Raw genomic sequence first — 20,355 nt, 5'->3', positions numbered from 1 at the left:
ATGACCAGCAGGGTCAAATAATAATACTCACAGTGGTTGTAGAGGGTGCAACAGGTCAGTACCTCAGGAGTAAATGTCCGTTGGCTTTTCATAGCCGAGCATTCAGAGTTAGAGACAGCAGGTGCGGTAGAGAGAGAGTCTAAAAACAGCAGGTCTGGGACAAGGTAACACGTCCGGGGAACAGGCAGAGACAGCAAGAGCGGTTCGTCGCTCCAGTGCCTTTCCGTTCACCTTCACACCCCTCGGCCAGACTACACTCAATGACCTACTGCAAAGATGAGTCTTCAATAAAGACTTAAAGGTCGACACCGAGTCTGCGTCTCTCACATGGATAGGCAGACCATTCCATAAAAATGGAGCTCTATAGGAGAAAGCCCTGCCTCCAGCTGTTTGCTTAGAAATTCTAGGCACAATAAGAAGGCCTGTGTCTTGTGACCGTAGCGTACGTGTAGGTATGTACGGCAGGACTAAATCAGAGAGATACTGTAGGTAGGAGCAAGCCTGTGTAATGCTTTGTAGGTTAGCAGTAAAAACTTGAAATCAGCCCTTGCCTTAATAGAAAGCCAGTGTAGAGAGGCTAGCACTGGAGTAATATGATCACATTTTTGGGTTCTAGTCAAGATTCTAGCAGCTGTATTCAGCACTAACTGAAGTTTATTTTGTGCTTTATCCGGGTAGCCGGAAAGTAGAGCATTGCAGTCGACTAATCTAGAAGTGACAAAAGCATGGATTAGGTTTTCTGCATCCTTTTTGGACAAAAGGTTTCCGATATTTGTAATGTATTTGTAATGAAAAAACTGTCCTTGAAATACTCTTGATATGTTCAATGAACACTGTTTATAACCGTTCATGCACCAGTAATGGACAATTTGGACAAATTAAAACTTTTGAAAAGTTATATGAATGTAGCTAGATTATCTTTTGGCAATATGATGAAATCTATCTAGTTTATATGAGTATATATCATAGTATATATGCTTTTTACAGTTTAAAACAATTTAAAAGTACAAATAATCCCAGAGGATGACACATGAAAGAACTACAAATACACTTATTTCCAATATATTTATATTCTTGTCCTCCTAGTAGTGGATTGAATGTACTACTTACTGTATGCAGAAGATTGAGTGGGTTGTAAATCAGAGATAGCTAGCTACAGTATCTTCGATACACGACGACCAGTGACAGCACAGGCGCTAGGACCATGCAGTCTCCAGACAGGCAAAGGAAGTCTCACTCACAGCTAGCTAGCTAGCAAGCTAACATTGGTATCTGTAGTTTTCTGAGCGAACGGTATGGATTCATATAAATAATCGTTTGATTGAGGTAAGAAAGGGTTTTGATGAATAATTTATGACAACATATACATCCTGCTAGCTGTCTTCAAACGATGTTAGGTTGTACATCGACAAGGAAGCAGACATTGTAAGAAAAGAGCTAGCTAGCTATAGCTAGGTACTATAGACCCACAATGTAGCTGTGCATGACGAGTAGGTAGCAGCTTGTTGTCATTAACGCTAACATTTGCCAGCACTAGAGTGGCTGATGTTTGAGTTGCACTTTAGGAACTGAGTTGCCTTGTGCTAAATAAAGAGTTGTTTAACTTTTGAATATGAACTTTTCGGTGACTGGCAACAACGTAGGTCTGCCAGCTAGCTAGTTAGCATGTTAGCTAGCTAACGTTACCAACTCGGTTAACCACTACTAGTCACTTGTAAACAATTACCTATGGTTTGACCATTGCATGCAGTGAACTGTTCTTACGTATCATATGTTTTATGGGGATATATTGCATGAAACTGACATATCATGCTAACGCTAGCTAGCTATGTATTCCATTGGACATGTAGTCGACAGCTAGCTAACATTCCACTACAGCACAGCAGTTGCCCAATCAATGCATATACAGTCAGGGCAGGCCCACTTTGTAGTATCCTGTTGCGCAAAGAGAACAATCAGGATACAGTCTAGGACATGAATCTCGATTAACTAGCTAACGTTAGCTTGTGTTGCATTCATTGTTTCTATTCTAGTAGCCTAGTATAGTAGCTAGCATTATCACGTCACTTCTTGTGAATGAATGAGTGAACAAAGAATGCTTTGTTGACAGTTTAGGCTACTTGATTTAGGCCTAGTTAACTTTTGTTGATTGCTATTGCAATAGCTGGGAACATTATACTTTTTTGCAACCGTACATTGATGACTAATCATATACAGTATATAAATGGGTAATAAGTGACAGTTATCTAACCCCGTGTTAAAACTCGACAAGAACTGAGGGTTCTAAATGCCATACATTCTTGACAATAGAAGCACCTTCTACATTAACACTGTTGAATGCGGGTTCAAGTCAGTGTGGAATGCCTAAAACTGGTGTGTGTGTGTGTATGTATTGTCTGTCCTTTTTTGTTTTTCTGTGTGAATACTAGCTACATGCCTATTTGCGTCTGCTGTGTTTACATTTCTATGCTTACTTATTTGTGTGTGTGTCCAGACCCAGCCATGTCTCAGCTGGAGAAGAAGGCGGGGCTTCTGAGAAGGACGTCCTCCTCTAAGAAACCCCTGAAGGAGAAAGTGGTGCTGATGTATGATGAGATCTTTGCGGTAAGATAGAGGGATGGATAGAGAGAAGAGGGAATGATGGACAAAGATAAGGAGAGAGAGAAGGAGAGAGAGAGGGGGAGGGAGGGAGAGAAGAGGGAATGACGGATAAAGATAAGGATGAAGAGAGAGGGAGGGAGGGAGAGAAGAGGGAATGATGGATACAGATAAGAAGAGTGGGAGAGATAGAGAGAGGGAGGGAGAGAAGAGGAAATGATGGATAAAGATAAGAAGAGAGGGATAGAAAGAGGGGAGAGAAAGGGGCAAGGATTGATGAAGATAAGAAGAGAGGGATGGACACAGAGGAAGGTTTGTGCAGAGCTAAAGGGATATGGTCAAGTGAAAGAGTAAGAGCATAGGGGAAGAAAGAGTGAGGGTCGGAACAGACAGACAGGAACAGAAATGAGGTTGGTGGACTTGCTCTCATAGTTCGTTTCACTTCAAAAAGCACAAGAAAGAGAATTTCAATACTCACCATCTCAGATTGTCCTGAAATCATTTTCTGTACTTAGTAACGGATACGATTATCATTCCTGAAACATTATTTTGTTGAAATATAATTTTATCTCTGAGAAATTAAGATAATTGATTGCACCCAAATTGGTCATTTTAATCGATAAGATTCAGATAATATTCAATAAATATAGTACCCAACATCTGATTTGGACCACAATTCTTCCTACCAATGAGTAAGACATGATGAATCCCCCCCAAAATTGTCAAATGCCACCCACGGACCCCCCATGCCAATCCCACCCCAACAACCAGTATACAGTATCAGTTGTCTATGTTTGACAAATAGTATGAAACTGTGGCTTGGAGTATTGCTTCTCCATATTATGTCATGTATTCCCTGTGAATCTGGTGATGTTCTTTTCTCCCCTGTTCAGAGATATTAGTAATTGAAGTCGCTTGCATTATTTACAATGAAGTAGTGTGACAGTACCATGTTTTGACCACAAGATGTCACTGTTGCTGCTATACCGCAGCGCTATTTTATCAATTTTGTCTCATGGCTGAGATGACATGGAGCGACTCTGTCTCCTCTCTCTTCAGAAAGAGGATCCAGCCAAGAACAACTCCCGTTTCTGGGATGAACTCTTCCTCATGAAGGTAAGAGAGAACAGCTGAACAGATGTGTTTACAAAATAACCCATTTGCATTTATTTATATAACTTTTAGCTGTCATTTGGGTTCTAAAAAGGAAATTGCTCTCTAACCATAACCTCAACGCACCCCCACTTCTCTCCTTCTCTCCCTCCCATTCCCCACCCTCCTTCTTTCTGTAACCTCCCAACCCTCTTCCCCCCCTCTTCCCCCCTCTCCTTTCTCTCCCAACCCTTTTCCCCCCTCTCTCTCCCAACCCTCTTCCCCCCTCTCTCTCCCAACCCTCTCCCCCCCCTCTCCCAACCCTCTCCCCCCCCCCTCCCAACCCTCTTCCCCCCTCTCCTTTCTCTCCCAACCCTCTTCCCCCCTCTCCTTTCTCTCCCAACCCTCTTCCCCCCTCTCTCTCCCAACCCTCTTACCCCCCTCTTCCCCCCTCTCCTTTCTCACCCAACCCCCTCTTCCCCCCTCCCAACCCTCTTCCCCCCTCCCCGTTCTCACCCAACCCTCGTCCCCCTCTCTCTACCAACCCTCCCTCTTCCCCCACTCTCTCCCTCTTCCTCCCCCCTCTCTCGCTCAACCCTCCCTTTTCCATCCACCCTTTCTCTACTCTCTCACCCTCTGTATCCCCCCCCCCCCCCCCCCCCAAATCTGGAGTACCTGGAGGCCAAGCTGGAGTCTCTGGATGGAGATGAGGTGATGAAGATTAAAGACAACATCAACAGTCTGTTCCACCACTGTGTTCAGGCCCTGGCAGAGGAGCACCAGATCAAAGTGGTCAACGCCCTGCAGGTAAGGGAGAGAGTGTGTGTGTGTGTGGGGGGAGGTGTGTGTGTGTGTGTGTGTGGGGGGAGGTGTGTGTGTGTGGGTGGGGGGGGGGGGGGGTGTGTGTTCCACTATTGTGTTCAGACACTGGCAGAGGAGCACCATAGTGGTCAATGCTCTACAGGTTAGTGTGTCGTATGGAACTGACATGGATGAGCAAGTACATGTTCTCATACAGATATACTGGATCCATGCTGTATTCTCTACACTGAGAACACCCTCAGAACAGCCTCAGAACAGCCTCAGTTAGTCAGGACATGGACTCAACAAGGGGTCGAAAGCATTCCACAGGGACGCTGGTCCATGTTGACTCCAACGCTTCCCACAGTTCTGTCAAGTTGTCTGGATGTCCTTTGGGTGGTGGACCATTCTTGATACACACGGGAAACTGTTGAGCGTGGAAAAACCCAGCAACGTTGCAGTTCTTGACACAAACCGGTGCGCCTGGCACCTACTACCATACCCTGTTCAAAGGCATTTAAGTATTTTATCTTGCCCATTCACCCTCTGAATGACACACATACACAATCCATGTCTCAAGGCTTAAAAATCCTTCTGTAACCTGTCTCCTCCCCTTCATCTACACTGAAGTGGCTTTAACAGGTGACATCAATAAAGGATCAGAGCTTTCACCTGGTCAGTCTGTCATGGAAAGAGCATGTTCCTAAAGTTGCATCAGGTGTGTGAACTGAGGTGGAACAAAACCTTGCACATCCTGTGGTTCCCCCAGCATCAGGGTTGAAGAACACTGCTCTAGAGACATAGAACTGTTATGCTACTGACGTGGCTATAGACAGGATGTATTGGTCCGTACATAGAACTGTTATGGTACTGACGTGGCTATAGACAGGATGTATTGGTCCTTACATAGAACTGTTATGGTACTGACGTGGCTATAGACAGGATGTTTTGGTCCGTACATAGAACTGTTATGGTACTGACGTGGCTATAGACAGGATGTTTTGGTCCGTACATATAACTGTTATGGTACTGACGTGGCTATAGACAGGATGTATTGGTCCGTACATAGAACTGTTATGGTACTGACGTGGCTATAGACAGGATGTATTGGTCCGTACATAGAACTGTTATGGTACTGACGTGGCTATAGACAGGATGTATTGGTCCTTACATAGAACTGTTATGGTACTGACGTGGCTATAGACAGGATGTTTTGGTCCGTACATATAACTGTTATGGTACTGACGTGGCTATAGACAGGATGTTTTGGTCCGTACATATAACTGTTATGGTACTGACGTGGCTATAGACGGGATGTATTGGTCCGTACATAGAACTGTTATGGTACTGACGTGGCTATAGACAGGATGTTTTGGTCCGTACATAGAACTGTTATGGTACTGACGTGGCTATAGACGGGATGTATTGGTCCGTACATATAACTGTTATGGTACTGACGTGGCTATAGACGGGATGTATTGGTCCGTACATAGAACTGTTATGGTACTGACGTGGCTATAGGCAGGATGTAGGGGTCTGGACCATAGAGATAGATAGAGGACTTGTCTTTGTATCTGTGCGACTATAGCGTCTGTGACAGCATGGGCAGTGCCATTGAGACTACAACCCATAGGAATCCCCACCCAGTTAACTGCAGTTACTTTAAAATTGTGGAAACATGGTGGAAGCCCTCAATGGCGTTGCCCATGCTGAAACTTCCCTTTGGTCACTAGAGGCCTCTATCATAATCTATGGTCTGGACATAGAACTTTAAACCTGTCGTGTTTGACCTTTCACCCACATTGTCATGAAGGTGTATCTGTCCTCTCCTCCAGACTCTGTGTGCGTTGTTCCGTGGGGTTCACCAGAAGAACAAGTCAGCCTCAGGCTTCGACATCATCAACATGCTCGTGGGCTTCGACAAGGCCGAGCTCCGCATGAAGGTGTGTGTGTCCTATAGGACTTCATGAAGAGTGTGGAGAGCTTGCTGTGTGTGTGTCCTATAGGACTTCATGGAGAGTGTGGAGAGCTTGCTGTGTGTGTGTCCTATAGGACTTCATGAAGAGTGTGGAGAGCTTGCTGTGTGTGTGTCCTATAGGACTTCATGAAGAGTGTGGAGAGCTTGCTGTGTGTGTGTCCTATAGGACTTCATGAAGAGTGTGGAGAGCTTGCTGTGTGTGTGTCCTATAGGACTTCATGAAGAGTGTGGAGAGCTTGCTGTGTGTGTGTCCTATAGGACTTCATGGAGAGTGTGGAGAGCTTGCTGTGTGTGTGTCCTATAGGACTTCATGAAGAGTGTGGAGAGCTTGCTGTGTGTGTGTCCTATAGGACTTCATGAAGAGTGTGGAGAGCTTGCTGTGTGTGTGTCCTATAGGACTTCATGGAGAGTGTGGAGAGCTTGCTGTGTGTGTCCTATAGGACTTCATGGAGAGTGTGGAGAGCTTGCTGTGTGTGTGTCCTATAGGACTTCATGAAGAGTGTGGAGAGCTTGCTGTGTGTGTGTCCTATAGGACTTCATGAAGAGTGTGGAGAGCTTGCTGTGTGTGTGTCCTATAGGACTTCATGAAGAGTTTGGAGAGCTTGCTGTGTGTGTGTCCTATAGGACTTCATGAAGAGTGTGGAGAGCTTGCTGTGTGTGTGTCCTATAGGACTTCATGAAGAGTGTGGAGAGCTTGCTGTGTGTGTGTCCTATAGGACTTCATGAAGAGTGTGGAGAGCTTGCTGTGTGTGTGTCCTATAGGACTTCATGGAGAGTGTGGAGAGCTTGCTGTGTGTGTGTCCTATAGGACTTCATGAAGAGTGTGGAGAGCTTGCTGTGTGTGTGTCCTATAGGACTTCATGAAGAGTGTGGAGAGCTTGCTGTGTGTGTGTCCTATAGGACTTCATGAAGAGTGTGGAGAGCTTGCTGTGTGTGTGTCCTATAGGACTTCATGAAGAGTGTGGAGAGCTTGCTGTGTGTGTGTCCTATAGGACTTCATGGAGAGTGTGGAGAGCTTGCTGTGTGTGTGTCCTATAGGACTTCATGAAGAGTGTGGAGAGCTTGCTGTGTGTGTGTCCTATAGGACTTCATGGAGAGTGTGGAGAGCTTGCTGTGTGTGTGTCCTATAGGACTTCATGAAGAGTGTGGAGAGCTTGCTGTGTGTGTGTCCTATAGGACTTCATGAAGAGTGTGGAGAGCTTGCTGTGTGTGTGTCCTATAGGACTTCATGAAGAGTGTGGAGAGCTTGCTGTGTGTGTGTCCTATAGGACTTCATGGAGAGTGTGGAGAGCTTGCTGTGTGTGTCCTATAGGACTTCATGGAGAGTGTGGAGAGCTTGCTGTGTGTGTGTCCTATAGGACTTCATGAAGAGTGTGGAGAGCTTGCTGTGTGTGTGTCCTATAGGACTTCATGAAGAGTGTGGAGAGCTTGCTGTGTGTGTGTCCTATAGGACTTCATGAAGAGTTTGGAGAGCTTGCTGTGTGTGTGTCCTATAGGACTTCATGAAGAGTGTGGAGAGCTTGCTGTGTGTGTGTCCTATAGGACTTCATGAAGAGTGTGGAGAGCTTGCTGTGTGTGTGTCCTATAGGACTTCATGAAGAGTGTGGAGAGCTTGCTGTGTGTGTGTCCTATAGGACTTCATGGAGAGTGTGGAGAGCTTGCTGAGTGTGTGTCCTATAGGACTTCATGAAGAGTGTGGAGAGCTTGCTGTGTGTGTGTCCTATAGGACTTCATAGAGAGTGTGGAGAGCTTGCTGTGTGTGTGTCCTATAGGACTTCATGAAGAGTTTGGAGAGCTTGCTGTGTGTGTGTCCTATAGGACTTCATAGAGAGTGTGGAGAGCTTGCTGTGTGTGTGTCCTATAAGACTTCATGAAGAGTGTGGAGAGCTTGCTGTGTGTGTGTCCTATAGGACTTCATGAAGAGTTTGGAGAGCTTGCTGTGTGTGTGTCCTATAGGACTTCATGGAGAGTGTGGAGAGCTTGCTGTGTGTGTGTCCTATAGGACTTCATGGAGAGTGTGTGTGTCCTATAGGACTTCATGAAGAGTGTGGAGAGCTTGCTGTGTGTGTGTCCTATAGGACTTCATGAAGAGTTTGGAGAGCTTGCTGTGTGTGTGTCCTATAGGACTTCATGAAGAGTGTGGAGAGCTTGCTGTGTGTGTGTCCTATAGGACTTCATGAAGAGTGTGGAGAGCTTGCTGTGTGTGTGTCCTATAGGACTTCATGAAGAGTGTGGAGAGCTTGCTGTGTGTGTGTCCTATAGGACTTCATGAAGAGTGTGGAGAGCTTGCTGTGTGTGTGTCCTATAGGACTTCATGGAGAGTGTGGAGAGCTTGCTGTGTGTGTGTCCTATAGGACTTCATGAAGAGTGTGGAGAGCTTGCTGTGTGTGTGTCCTATAGGACTTCATGAAGAGTGTGGAGAGCTTGCTGTGTGTGTGTCCTATAGGACTTCATGGAGAGTGTGGAGAGCTTGCTGTGTGTGTGTCCTATAGGACTTCATGGAGAGTGTGGAGAGCTTGCTGTGTGTGTGTCCTATAGGACTTCATGAAGAGTGTGGAGAGCTTGCTGTGTGTGTGTCCTATAGGACTTCATGGAGAGTGTGGAGAGCTTGCTGTGTGTGTGTCCTATAGGACTTCATGGAGAGTGTGGAGAGCTTGCTGTGTGTGTGTCCTATAGGACTTCATGGAGAGTGTGGAGAGCTTGCTGTGTGTGTGTCCTAAGAGAAAAGATCGTAGAGCTTTGTGTTCATGTAGCAACACTTCCTCCGTTTTGAACACTATTTTCCCTGTTTGACCCAACTGAACATGACCCGTGTGTCTCTCCCACAGGACCTGATGGAGAGTTTAGACAGCCTGCTGTGTGGGGAGGGTTCAGAAAGTCTCAAGGCCCTGTGTCTCAAACTACTGCTGTGTTTAGTGACGGTAAGATACACACACACACACTCACTCACCCACCCACACCCTCTCTCTCTCTCTTTAAGTAGTGTTTTTGTGTTGCAGGTAACAGACAACATCAGTCAGAACACCATCCTAGAGTATGTTATGATCAACAGCATCTTTGAGGCCATTCTGCAGGTGAGACTGTCACTGAGGACTGGGGATGTCAGTCATGTTAGGTTATTTACCTGTTAATATGTGATCCTAGTGAATTGATGACTGTGCCAATATATCTCTCTCTCTCTGTCTCTCTCTGTCTCTCTCTCTCTCCCCCCCGTGTAGATCCTATCAGATGTGTCCACTAGAGGACAACATGGTTATGATGCTGTTGTCCTCCTGGCTCTGCTCGTCAACTACAGGAAGTACGAGGTGAGCCGGTGTGTTTTCCTCCTCTGTTGACCGTATGGAACCGTATGGAACCGTACTAACTCTTCTTCTTTGTTGTCAGTCTGTGAATCCCTACATTGTGAAGCTCTCCATAGTGGATGATGAACCAACCCTAGATGTGAGTATTCATGTAGATGTTTTATTGTTTGTTCTTATTGTTTACAGCCTTTACCTTTATTCAACTGTGGCTCATGTTAATGTTGGGTAAAGAAAACACGTTGAGGGCAAACTAGGTAGAACTGTAGGAAATTAGCAATAAAACTTTGATTTTTTTTTTTTTACTCTGCCGCATGGCAAAATGAGCAGAATTGCATGAAATGTGTTATAAGATTTTAATGGATTTTTCTCTCCACCACATGACATGATGTGTACAATTGCAGGAAATTAAATACAATTTCTCACCACTGTCAAGAGGGGGGCCACTTTTGCCCGCAAGATGGGGGAACTCCTAACCACATTTGACATGTTTTCAAGAGCTTGGTTTTCAGGAAAACACTGAATTTTTTATTTGGGTCCCAGGCTGAAAAAGTTTAAGAATCCCTAATTTAGACTTCAGAGAGTGTTTATCATCAAAAATAAACTAACTAGAACTAACATACCCCATTCTGTGATCACGTTTTCATCAAAGTCTCCTACTAAAGGATCTTGTCTTTTCCCTAGGGAATGGGTCTGGTGGTTGGCCAAGCCCTGACAGAATATAACAGGTACAAATTACAATCTCTCAACTGTCAACTTAAATGATCTACTTTAGAATTCACTTTTTCATGTTTTTGTTCTATTTCTATTCTACAAATGAGACCTTCTTTTTACTGTAGTCTCAGCTTGACAGCTTGCATTCTAGGAGTGTGTGTGTGTGTGTGTGTGTGTGTGTGTGTGTGTGTGTGTGTGTGTGTGTGTGTGTGTGTGTGTGTGTGTGTGTGTGTGTGTGTGTGTGTGTGTGTGTGTGTGTGTGTGTGTGTGTGTGTGTGTGTGTGTTTCTCAGAGCAACCAGGTTTTGATGTTAATATTCAGGGTGAAAACACCAGGAAGACCTGTCTGTCTGCTTAGAAACAGGAAGAGCTGTCTGTCTGCTTAGAAACAGGAAGAGCTGTCTGTCTGCTTAGAAACAGGAAGACCTGTCTGTCTGCTTAGAAACAGGAAGAGCTGTCTGTCTGCTTAGAAACAGGAAGACCTGTCTGTCTGCTTAGAAACAGGAAGAGCTGTCTGTCTGCTTAGAAACAGATCACATTAAAGTAACAGATGATGAGATATTTCATGTTCATACTTTCATATACTCATATCCTCAGGGCAGACATTTTATGTTGATTGCCATGTTCTCCCCTTGTGTCTGTTTCTGCAGACAGTACAAAGACAAAGAGGAGGAGAACCATGGAGGGTTCTTCTCTACTCTCACCAGTATGGTAAGAACACATCTCATCCTACAATGAAATACAGTACAACATATTGGGCCACTTTCCCAGACACAGATTAAGTTTATTGATCTATGTGACCCACCAACACACCGCAACAACTAATCCTTCTCCTAAACAACTGTCAACGTTGTCAACTTCCTCTCATTGTAATTCCTGTCTTGTCCACAGGTGGGCAGTATGTTCATTGCAGATGCAGATGAGAAGCTCTCAGTACAGTAAGTACATGCTTAGAGTAGAAGTTGCCCTTAGTCATAGATCTAGTAGGTGAAAAACACAGTCCTGACTCTAGTTCAGTGTCTATAGGACAACTTCATCCATGCAGAGTGATCGGGACCTCTTTGGTCCCTTAGTCAGTGTGATGTCACAAATACAATCTGGAACCATTGTTCTAATTGGCTGATATTGACCTTTGACCCCTCTCTGACCTCCCCCAGGACCAATGAGGCGATTCTGCTGGCGCTGTACGAGGCCGTGCACCTCAACCGCAACTTCATCACTGTTCTCGCTCAGGTGACTTAGACTACTGTCGCTAGGAACAAAACTACTTCTACTGTCGCTAGGAACAAAGCTACTTCTACTGTCGCTAGGAACAAAAATACTTCTACTGTCGCTAGAAATAAAACTACTTCTACTGTCACTAGAAACAAAACTACTTCTACTGTCGCTAGAAACAAAACTACTTCTACTGTCACTAGAAACAAAACTACTTCTACTGTCGCTAGGAACAAAGCTACTTCTACTGTCGCTAGGAACAAAACTACTTCTACTGTCGCTAGGAACAAAGCTACTTCTACTGTCGCTAGGAACAAAACTACTTCTACTGTCGCTAGAAACAAAACTACTTCTACTGTCGCTAGAAACAAAACTACTTCTACTGTCGCTAGAAACAAAACTACTTCTACTGTCGCTAGAAACAAAACTACTTCTACTGTCGCTAGGAACAAAGCTACTTCTACTGTCGCTAGAAACAAAACTACTTCTACTGTCGCTAGAAACAAAACTACTTCTACTGTCGCTAGACACAAAACTACTTCTACTGTCGCTAGAAACAAAACTACTTCTACTGTCGCTAGGAACAAAGCTACTTCTACTGTCGCTAGAAACAAAACTACTTCTACTGTCGCTAGGAACAAAACTACTTCTACTGTCGCTAGAAACAAAACTACTTCTACTGTCGCTAGAAACAAAACTACTTCTACTGTCGCTAGAAACAAAACTACTTCTACTGTCGCTAGAAACAAAACTACTTCTACAGTCGCTAGAAATAAAACTACTTCTACAGTCGCTAGGAACAAAACTACTTCTACTGTCGCTAGGAACAAAACTACTTCTACTGTCGCTAGGAACAAAACTACTTCTACTGTCGCTAGGAACAAAACTACTTCTACTGTCGCTAGGAACAAAACTACTTCTACTGTCGCTAGGAACAAAACTACTTCTACTGTCGCTAGGAACAAAACTACTTCTACTGTCGCTAGGAACAAAACTACTTCTACTGTCGCTAGGAACAAAACTACTTCTACTGTCGCTAGGAACAAAACTACTTCTACTGTCGCTAGGAACAAAACTACTTCTACTGTCGCTAGAAACAAAACTACTTCTTTGCTAGAAACAACTACGGTGAGGGGTGGGGGAGGCGGACAGAGAGGGTGAGGGAGGGAGGGAGGCGGACAGAGAGGGTGAGGGAGGGAGGGAGGCGGACAGAGAGGGTGAGGACGAGAAGCAGAGGGAGAGGGTGGGAGTGAGTGAGGGAGGTTGAGGGTGGGGGTGGTGAGGGTGGGAGGCAGAGAGAGGGTGAGGGAGGGAGGTATAGAGAGAGGGGGTGAGGGTGGAGGTAATGAAGGGGGAGGGGGTCATTCGTTATTTTTCCTAAAGTGTTTTGGTTCTATCAGGCGCCAGCATCTCTGATGTCTGATAGTGTTGTATAGAATGACCTGACGCTGACTGGAGAGGAGAACAAATAGGGGGAATTGTCTTTGTTCTGGTTTCATCTGCTCAGCTTTCCTTGAAAGTCTTGTGATCTCTCTCCCTCTAATCCTGCTATCTCTCTGTCTGCCTCCTCTACCTCTCTTTCCCCTCCTCACTCATTTGCTCTGTCACCTGTCAATCAACAGAGTCACCCAGAGATTGACATCCCGACCACACCCATCACCCCTGTTCTGACCACTCCCACAACGCCACTCGGCACAACCCCGCCCTCTATGGACAGTGAGTAACATGATTGGTCCTGTCTCTTATTCCATGAATGAATGACATTTACAAATGAATTGTTGACTGAATTAGTGAATGAAATGAAACCTTTATTAGTAGTAATATTCACTAGTGTTTAAATTGACGTAGTTACTATTTTTTTCTCTTTCCTGTGTTCTGTTACTGGGGTAATTCTGGAAAATGGAAGGGTTGGCCAGTCAACCAAGACTCAGAATCCCCCTTCACTCCTTTAGTTCCCCTTCACTCCTTTAGTCCCCCTTCACTCCTTTAGTCCCCCTTCACTCCTTTAGTTCCCCTTCACTCCTTTATTTCCCCTTCACTCCTTTAGTTCCCCTTCACTGCTTTAGTTCCCCTTCACTCCTTTAGTCCCCCTTCACTCCTTTAGTCCCCCTTCACTCCTTTAGTTCCCCTTCACTGCTTTAGTTCCCCTTCACTCCTTTAGTCCCCCTTCACTCCTTTAGTCCCCCTTCCATCCTTTAGTTCCCCTTCACTCCTTTATTTCCCCTTCACTCCTTTAGTTCCCCTTCACTCCTTTAGTTCCCCTTCACTCCTTTAGTCCCCCTTCACTCCTTTATTTCCCCTTCACTCCTTTATTTCCCCTTCACTCCTTTAGTTCCCCTTCACTCCTTTAGTTCCCCTTCACTTCTTTAGTTCCCCTTCAATCCTTTAGTTCCCCTTCACTCCTTTAGTTCCCCTTCACTCTTTTAGTTCCCCTTCACTCTTTTAGTTCCCTTTCACTGCTTTAGTTCCCCTTCACTCCTTTAGTTCCCCTTCACTCCTTTAGTTCCCCTTCACTCCTTTAGTTCCCCTTCAATCCTTTAGTTCCCCTTCACTCCTTTAGTTCCCCTTCACTCCTTTAGTTCCCCTTCACTCCTTTAGTTCCCCTTCACTCCTTTATTTCCCCTTCACTCCTTTAGTTCCCCTTCACTCCTTTAGTTCCCCTTCACTCCTTTAGTTCCCCTTCACTCCTTTAGTCCCCCTTCACTCCTTTAGTTCCCCTTCACTCCTTTAGTTCCCCTTCACTCCTTTAGTCCCCCTTCACTCCTTTATTTCCCCTTCACTCCTTTAGTCCCCCTTCACTCCTTTAGTTCCCCTTCACTCCTTTAGTTCCCCTTCACTCCTTTAGTTCCCCTTCACTCCTTTAGTTCCCCTTCACTCCTTTAGTTCCCCTTCACTCCTTTAGTTCCCCTTCACTGCTTTAGTTCCCCTTCACTCCTTTAGTTCCCCTTCACTCCTTTAGTTCCCCTTCACTCCTTTAGTTCCCCTTCACTGCTTTAGTTCCCCTTCACTCCTTTAGTTCCCCTTCACTCCTTTAGTTCCCCTTCACTGCTTTAGTTCCCCTTCACTGCTTTAGTTCCCCTTCACTCCTTTAGTTCCCCTTCACTGCTTTAGTTCCCCTTCACTGCTTTAGTTCCCCTTCACTGCTTTAGTTCCCCTTCACTCCTTTAGTCCCCCTTCACTCCTTTAGTTCCCCTTCACTCCTTTAATTCCCCTTCACTCCTTTAGTCCCCCTTCACTCCTTTAATTCCCCTTCACTCCTTTAGTTCCCCTTCACTCCTTTAGTTCCCCTTCCCCCTTTAAAACCAGTGGACATAGAAGGAAACATTTTAAGAAGCGTCTGAAACATTCTGTTTTAAAGAAATACGTTTCTCGTCATTGTTTTTGGCCGTCCATTTATTATAACCCCTCCATACACGTGCGCCACACGCACACACACAATCTGAACCTGTTCAGTTCACGTGCAATGTAACTGTTAAAACATGCATGGTGTGTGTTTCTCGCTAAAAGCCATTTGCTGTATGAAATATTAACGGAACTGGCTTCAAATACAGGTTAATCTTTCAGGTAGAGAACCAAGTCACGACACACACACACACACACACACCACACACACACACACACACACACCACACACCACACACCACACACACACTCTTACACTTCCTTTTCCCCCTGTGGACCATGTGCTTGGCTGGCTCATGGCCATGATGTCATAACCAGTCGTCTTGGACCTGATCCAGTCAGCCAGGATTGGAGGGAAGGTGGGATGAGGACAAATCAAAATGGAGGGAGGAGACTGGGGTGGAGTAGAAGTTGTTGGCTCCTGTTGTCTCTTATAGAGTCTTGACTAGCTAATAGTGGATCACTTCATAGCTTCTCTTCTTTTTGTCTCTACCGACAGTAACGTTCATTATTAGGTCGAACGTTCAACATTCAAATAACATTCCAGTAACGTGACTGTGAAGTTAAATGACCGTTGTTGAACATAAATGGCCGTGTGCCTCTCCCTACCAGTGATGGATGTTGCAGTGGAGTTGTTGTGAGGTTGAGGGGTCTCTCCCTGAAGTTGTTGGGAGGTTGAGGGGTCTCTCCCTGGAGTTGTTGAGGGGTCTCTCCCTGGAGTTGTTGAGGGGTCTCTCCCTGGAGTTGTTGAGGGGTCTCTCCCTGGAGTTGTTGTGAGGTTGAGGGGTCTCTCCCTGGAGTTGTTGTGAGGTTGAGGGGTCTCTCCCTGGAGTTGTTGGGAGGTTGAGGGGTCTCTCCCTGGAGTTGTTGAGGGGTCTCTCCCTGGAGTTGTTGTGAGGTTGAGGGGTCTCTCCCTGGAGTTGTTGTGAGGTTGAGGGGTCCCTCCCTGGAGTTGTTGTGAGGTTGAGGGGTCTCTCCCTGGAGTTGTTGAGGGGTCTCTCCCTGGAGTTGTTGTGAGGTTGAGGGGTCTCTCCCTGGAGTTGTTGTTGAGGTTGAGGGGTCTCCCTGGAGTTGTTGTGAGGTCGAGGGGTCTCTCCCTGGAGTTGTTGTGAGGTTGAGGGGTCTCTCCCTGGAGTTGTTGTGAGGTTGAGGGGTCTCTCCCTGGAGTTGTTGTGAGGTTGAGGGGTCTCTCCCTGGAGTTGTTGTGAGGTTGAGGGGTCTCCCTGGAGTTGTTGTGAGGTTGAGGGGTCTCCCTGGAGTTGTTGTGAGGTTGAGGGGTCTCCCTGGAGTTGTTGTGAGGTTGAGGGGTCTCCCTGGAGTTGTTGAGGTTGAGGGGTCTCTCCCTGGAGTTGTTGTGAGGTTGAGGGGTCTCCCTGGAGTTGTTGTGAGGTTGAGGGGTCTCCCTGGAGTTGTTGAGGTTGAGGGGTCTCTCCCTGGAGTTGTTGTGAGGTTGAGGGGTCTCTCCCTGGAGTTGTTGTGAGGTTGAGGGGTCTCTCTCTGGAGTTGTTGTGAGGTTGAGGGGTCTCTCCCTGGAGTTGTTGTGAGGTTGAGGGGTCTCTCCCTGGAGTTGTTGTGAGGTTGAGGGGTCTCTCCCTGGAGTTGTTGTGAGGTTGAGGGGTCTCCCTGGAGTTGTTGTGAGGTTGAGGGGTCTCTCCCTGGAGTTGTTGAGGGGTCTCTCCCTGGAGTTGTTGTGAGGTTGAGGGGTCTCCCTGGAGTTGTTGTGAGGTTGAGGGGTCTCTCCCTGGAGTTGTTGAGGGGTCTCTCCCTGGAGTTGTTGTGAGGTTGAGGGGTCTCCCTGGAGTTGTTGTGAGGTTGAGGGGTCTCCCTGGAGTTGTTGTGAGGTTGAGGGGTCTCTCCCTGGAGTTGTTGTGAGGTTGAGGGGTCTCCCTGGAGTTGTTGTGAGGTTGAGGGGTCTCTCCCTGGAGTTGTTGAGGGGTCTCTCCCTGGAGTTGTTGAGGGGTCTCTCCCTGGAGTTGTTGAGGGGTCTCTCCCTGGAGTTGTTGAGGGGTCTCTCCCTGGAGTTGTTGTGAGGTTGAGGGGTCTCTCCCTGGAGTTGTTGTGAGGTTGAGGGGTCTCTCCCTGGAGTTGTTGTGAGGTTGAGGGGTCTCTCCCTGGAGTTGTTGTGAGGTTGAGGGGTCTCTCCCTGGAGTTGTTGTGAGGTTGAGGGGTCTCTCCCTGGAGTTGTTGTGAGGTTGAGGGGTCTCCCTGGAGTTGTTGTGAGGTTGAGGGGTCTCTCCCTGGAGTTGTTGTGAGGTTGAGGGGTCTCCCTGGAGTTGTTGGGAGGTTGAGGGGTCTCTCCCTGTTAAAGGATCTGTGTTTTATATTTCCACACTGAGGTTGGAATAATGCTGTGAAATTGTTTGAGAAAATGTGACTGTCCTTTTATTGTAAGAGCTGTTTGAAAAGGCTGCCTGAAATGTCAGCCTGTTTTGGTGGGGTGGAGTTTTGACCTCTCTGGTGACATCACCAGGCTGTAAATTAGTTAATAGACCAATAAGAGAGTTTTGAACTTTTCTGCCAACAACGGCACATTTCCAGTTGTCCCCTCCCCACCCAGACCACTCCCAGACCACTCCCAGACCACTCCCAGACCACTCCCAGACCACTCCCAGACCACTCCCAGACTGTCCTAGCTAAATCCTTGCTTCATGCCAAGAAGCTATTTTCGTTTCTTTCTGACCGTTTTATTGTAAAACAATCACAGTAAGGTTCTTAGCTGTTACCCAAATTGATCTTTCAACATTTCAACATAACATTAGTATAATGTTGAACCAACGTCGTGTGTCCTGCTTCTCAGTGATGAACTCTTCAGAACTTCCCCTGGATCCTAACCTCCAGACCAGTAACCTGCTCATCACCTTCCTCAAGTACTCCTCCATCGTTATGCAGGACACCAAAGGTTTAAATACACGGCTATCACTATCTCTCTACCACTATCTCTCTACCACTATCTCTCTACCTCTCCCTCTCTATCTCTATCACTATCTCTCTACCACTATCTCTCTACCTCTACCTCTCTCTCTCTATCTCTATCACTCACTCTCTCTATCTATCTATATCTCTCTCTCTCTCTCTCTCTCTCTCTCTCTCTCTCTCTCTCTCTCTCTCTCTCTCTCTCTCTCTCTCTCTCTCTCTCTCTCTCTCTCTCTCTCTCTCTCTCTCTCTCTCTACCTCTATCAGGGCTGGAAACCTCATTCCACGGAGGATCTAGTGTCGGCTGGTTTTTGGTTAGACAACCAGGTGAGGGGAGTTCCTTATTAATTAGTGAGCTTAATTCATCAATCATAAAAAAGAGGATTCGAACCAGGGTCTGTAGTGACGCCTCTAGCACTGAGATGCAGAGCGTTGGACGGCGGCACCACTTGGGAGCCCTAAACAAGAAAACAATCAAGTCCTCCGTGGAATGAGTTAGACACGTGATCTATATCTATCTATACCCTCTATCACTTCGTCAATACTCCTCCAGTCAGACTCTATCTATCTATACCCTCTATCACTTCATCAATACTCCTCCAGTCAGACTCTATCTATACCCTCTATCACTTCATCAATACTCCTCCAGTCAGACTCTATCTATACCCTCTATCACTTCATCAATACTCCTCCAGTCAGACTCTATCTATACCCTCTATCACTTCATCAATACTCCTCCAGTCAGACTCTATCTATCTATACCCTCTCACTTCATCAATACTCCTCCAGTCAGACTCTATCTATACCCTCTATCACTTCATCAATACTCCTCCAGTCAGACTCTATCTATACCCTCTATCACTTCATCAATACTCCTCCAGTCAGACTCTATCTATACCCTCTATCACTTCATCAATACTCCTCCAGTCAGACTATATCTATACCCTCTATCACTTCATCAATACTCCTCCAGTCAGACTCTATCTATACCCTCTATCACTTCATCAATACTCCTCCAGTCAGACTCTATCTATCTATACCCTCTATCACTCTCTCTTTCTCTGTATCTCCTCTCTGTCTCTGTCCTCTCTCTGTCTCTGTATCTCCTCTCTGTCTCTGTCCTCTCCCTGTCTCTGTCAAGTTGTCCTCCCCCTGTCTCTGTCCTCTCTCTGTCTCTGTCAAGTTGTCCTCCCTCTGTCTCTGTCCTCTCTCTGTCTCTGTCAAGTTGTCCTCCCTCTGTCTCCTTCCCCCTTCTTGCTACTTTGTCTTTTCATTGAGCTCTTTTCCAGTCCATATCTCTCCCTCAATGTTTATCTCTCTCCCTCAATGTTTATCTCTCTCCCTCAATGTTTATCTCTCTCCCTCAATGTTTATCTCTCTCCCTCAATGTTTATCTCTCTCCCTCATCTGTCCTTTCTCATCCTTCCTGTCTCCCCTCTCCTTATTCCAGATGAACAGTGCCAGATTCATTCTCCTCCTCTCTCTTCTTTCTCTCTCTCACTCTGTCTCTCTCTGTCTCTCTCTGTCCTCTCTCTGTCTCTCTCTGTCCTCTCTGTCTCTCTCTGTATCTCCTCTCTGTCTCGCTCTCTCTTTCTCTCTCTCTCTTTCTCTGTATCTCCTCTCTCTCTCTCTCTCTCTCTCCAGATGAGCACAGACTCAACAGTGCCAGACTCTGTCTCATCATCCTCACCTGTATAACGGAGGTATGTACACCTGTGTGACGGAGGTATGTACACCTGTGTGACGGAGGTATGTACACCTGTGTGACGGAGGTATGTACACCTGTGTGACGGAGGTATGTATACCTGTGTGACGGAGGTATGTACACCTGTGTGACGGAGGTATGTACACCTGTGTGACGGAGGTATGTACACCTGTGTGACGGAGGTATGTACACCTGTGTGACGGAGGTATGTACACCTGCGTGACGGAGGTATGTACACCTGTGTGACGGAGGTATGTACACCTGTGTGACGGAGGTATGTACACCTGCGTGAAGGAGGTATGTACACCTGTTTGACGGAGGTATGTACACCTGTTTGACGGAGGTATGTACACCTGTTTGACGGAGGTATGTACACCTGCGTGACGGAGGTATGTACACCTGCGTGAAGGAGGTATGTACACCTGCGTGACGGAGGTATGTACACCTGTTTGACGAAGGTATGTACACCTGTTTGACGGAGGTATGTACACCTGTTTGACGAAGGTATGTACACCTGTGTGACGGAGGTATGTACACCTGCGTGAAGGAGGTATGTACACCTGCGTGACGGAGGTATGTACACCTGTTTGACGGAGGTATGTACACTTGCGTGACGGAGGTATGTACACCTGTTTGACG

At 46.2% G+C, this 20,355-nt stretch overlaps 1 protein-coding gene across 1 annotated transcript in view; it reads left to right on the top strand.

Moving 5' to 3' along the window:
* Positions 1–1,181: 1,181 nt before the first annotated feature.
* armh3 (armadillo like helical domain containing 3) overlaps positions 1,182–20,355 on the top strand; it is a 49,546-nt gene continuing 30,372 nt past the window's right edge. Inside the window, exons 1-16 of the mRNA XM_071389679.1 lie at positions 1,182–1,326; positions 2,495–2,604; positions 3,658–3,718; positions 4,355–4,497; positions 6,327–6,434; positions 9,298–9,390; positions 9,469–9,543; positions 9,688–9,774; positions 9,854–9,910; positions 10,453–10,496; positions 11,132–11,192; positions 11,373–11,419; positions 11,639–11,714; positions 13,319–13,412; positions 17,896–17,997; positions 19,656–19,714. Of these exons, the coding sequence (XP_071245780.1) occupies positions 2,503–2,604; positions 3,658–3,718; positions 4,355–4,497; positions 6,327–6,434; positions 9,298–9,390; positions 9,469–9,543; positions 9,688–9,774; positions 9,854–9,910; positions 10,453–10,496; positions 11,132–11,192; positions 11,373–11,419; positions 11,639–11,714; positions 13,319–13,412; positions 17,896–17,997; positions 19,656–19,714 (1,209 nt within the window). The 5' untranslated portion in view covers positions 1,182–1,326; positions 2,495–2,502. The remainder of the gene's footprint in view (positions 1,327–2,494; positions 2,605–3,657; positions 3,719–4,354; positions 4,498–6,326; positions 6,435–9,297; positions 9,391–9,468; positions 9,544–9,687; positions 9,775–9,853; positions 9,911–10,452; positions 10,497–11,131; positions 11,193–11,372; positions 11,420–11,638; positions 11,715–13,318; positions 13,413–17,895; positions 17,998–19,655; positions 19,715–20,355) is intronic.

This window comes from Salvelinus alpinus, chromosome 2 (genome assembly GCF_045679555.1).
Source record: "Salvelinus alpinus chromosome 2, SLU_Salpinus.1, whole genome shotgun sequence".
Classification (NCBI taxonomy): Eukaryota; Metazoa; Chordata; class Actinopteri; order Salmoniformes; family Salmonidae; genus Salvelinus; species Salvelinus alpinus.
Note: the sequence above shows the minus strand (reverse complement) of the source record. Positions and strands in the feature narration are given on the sequence as shown.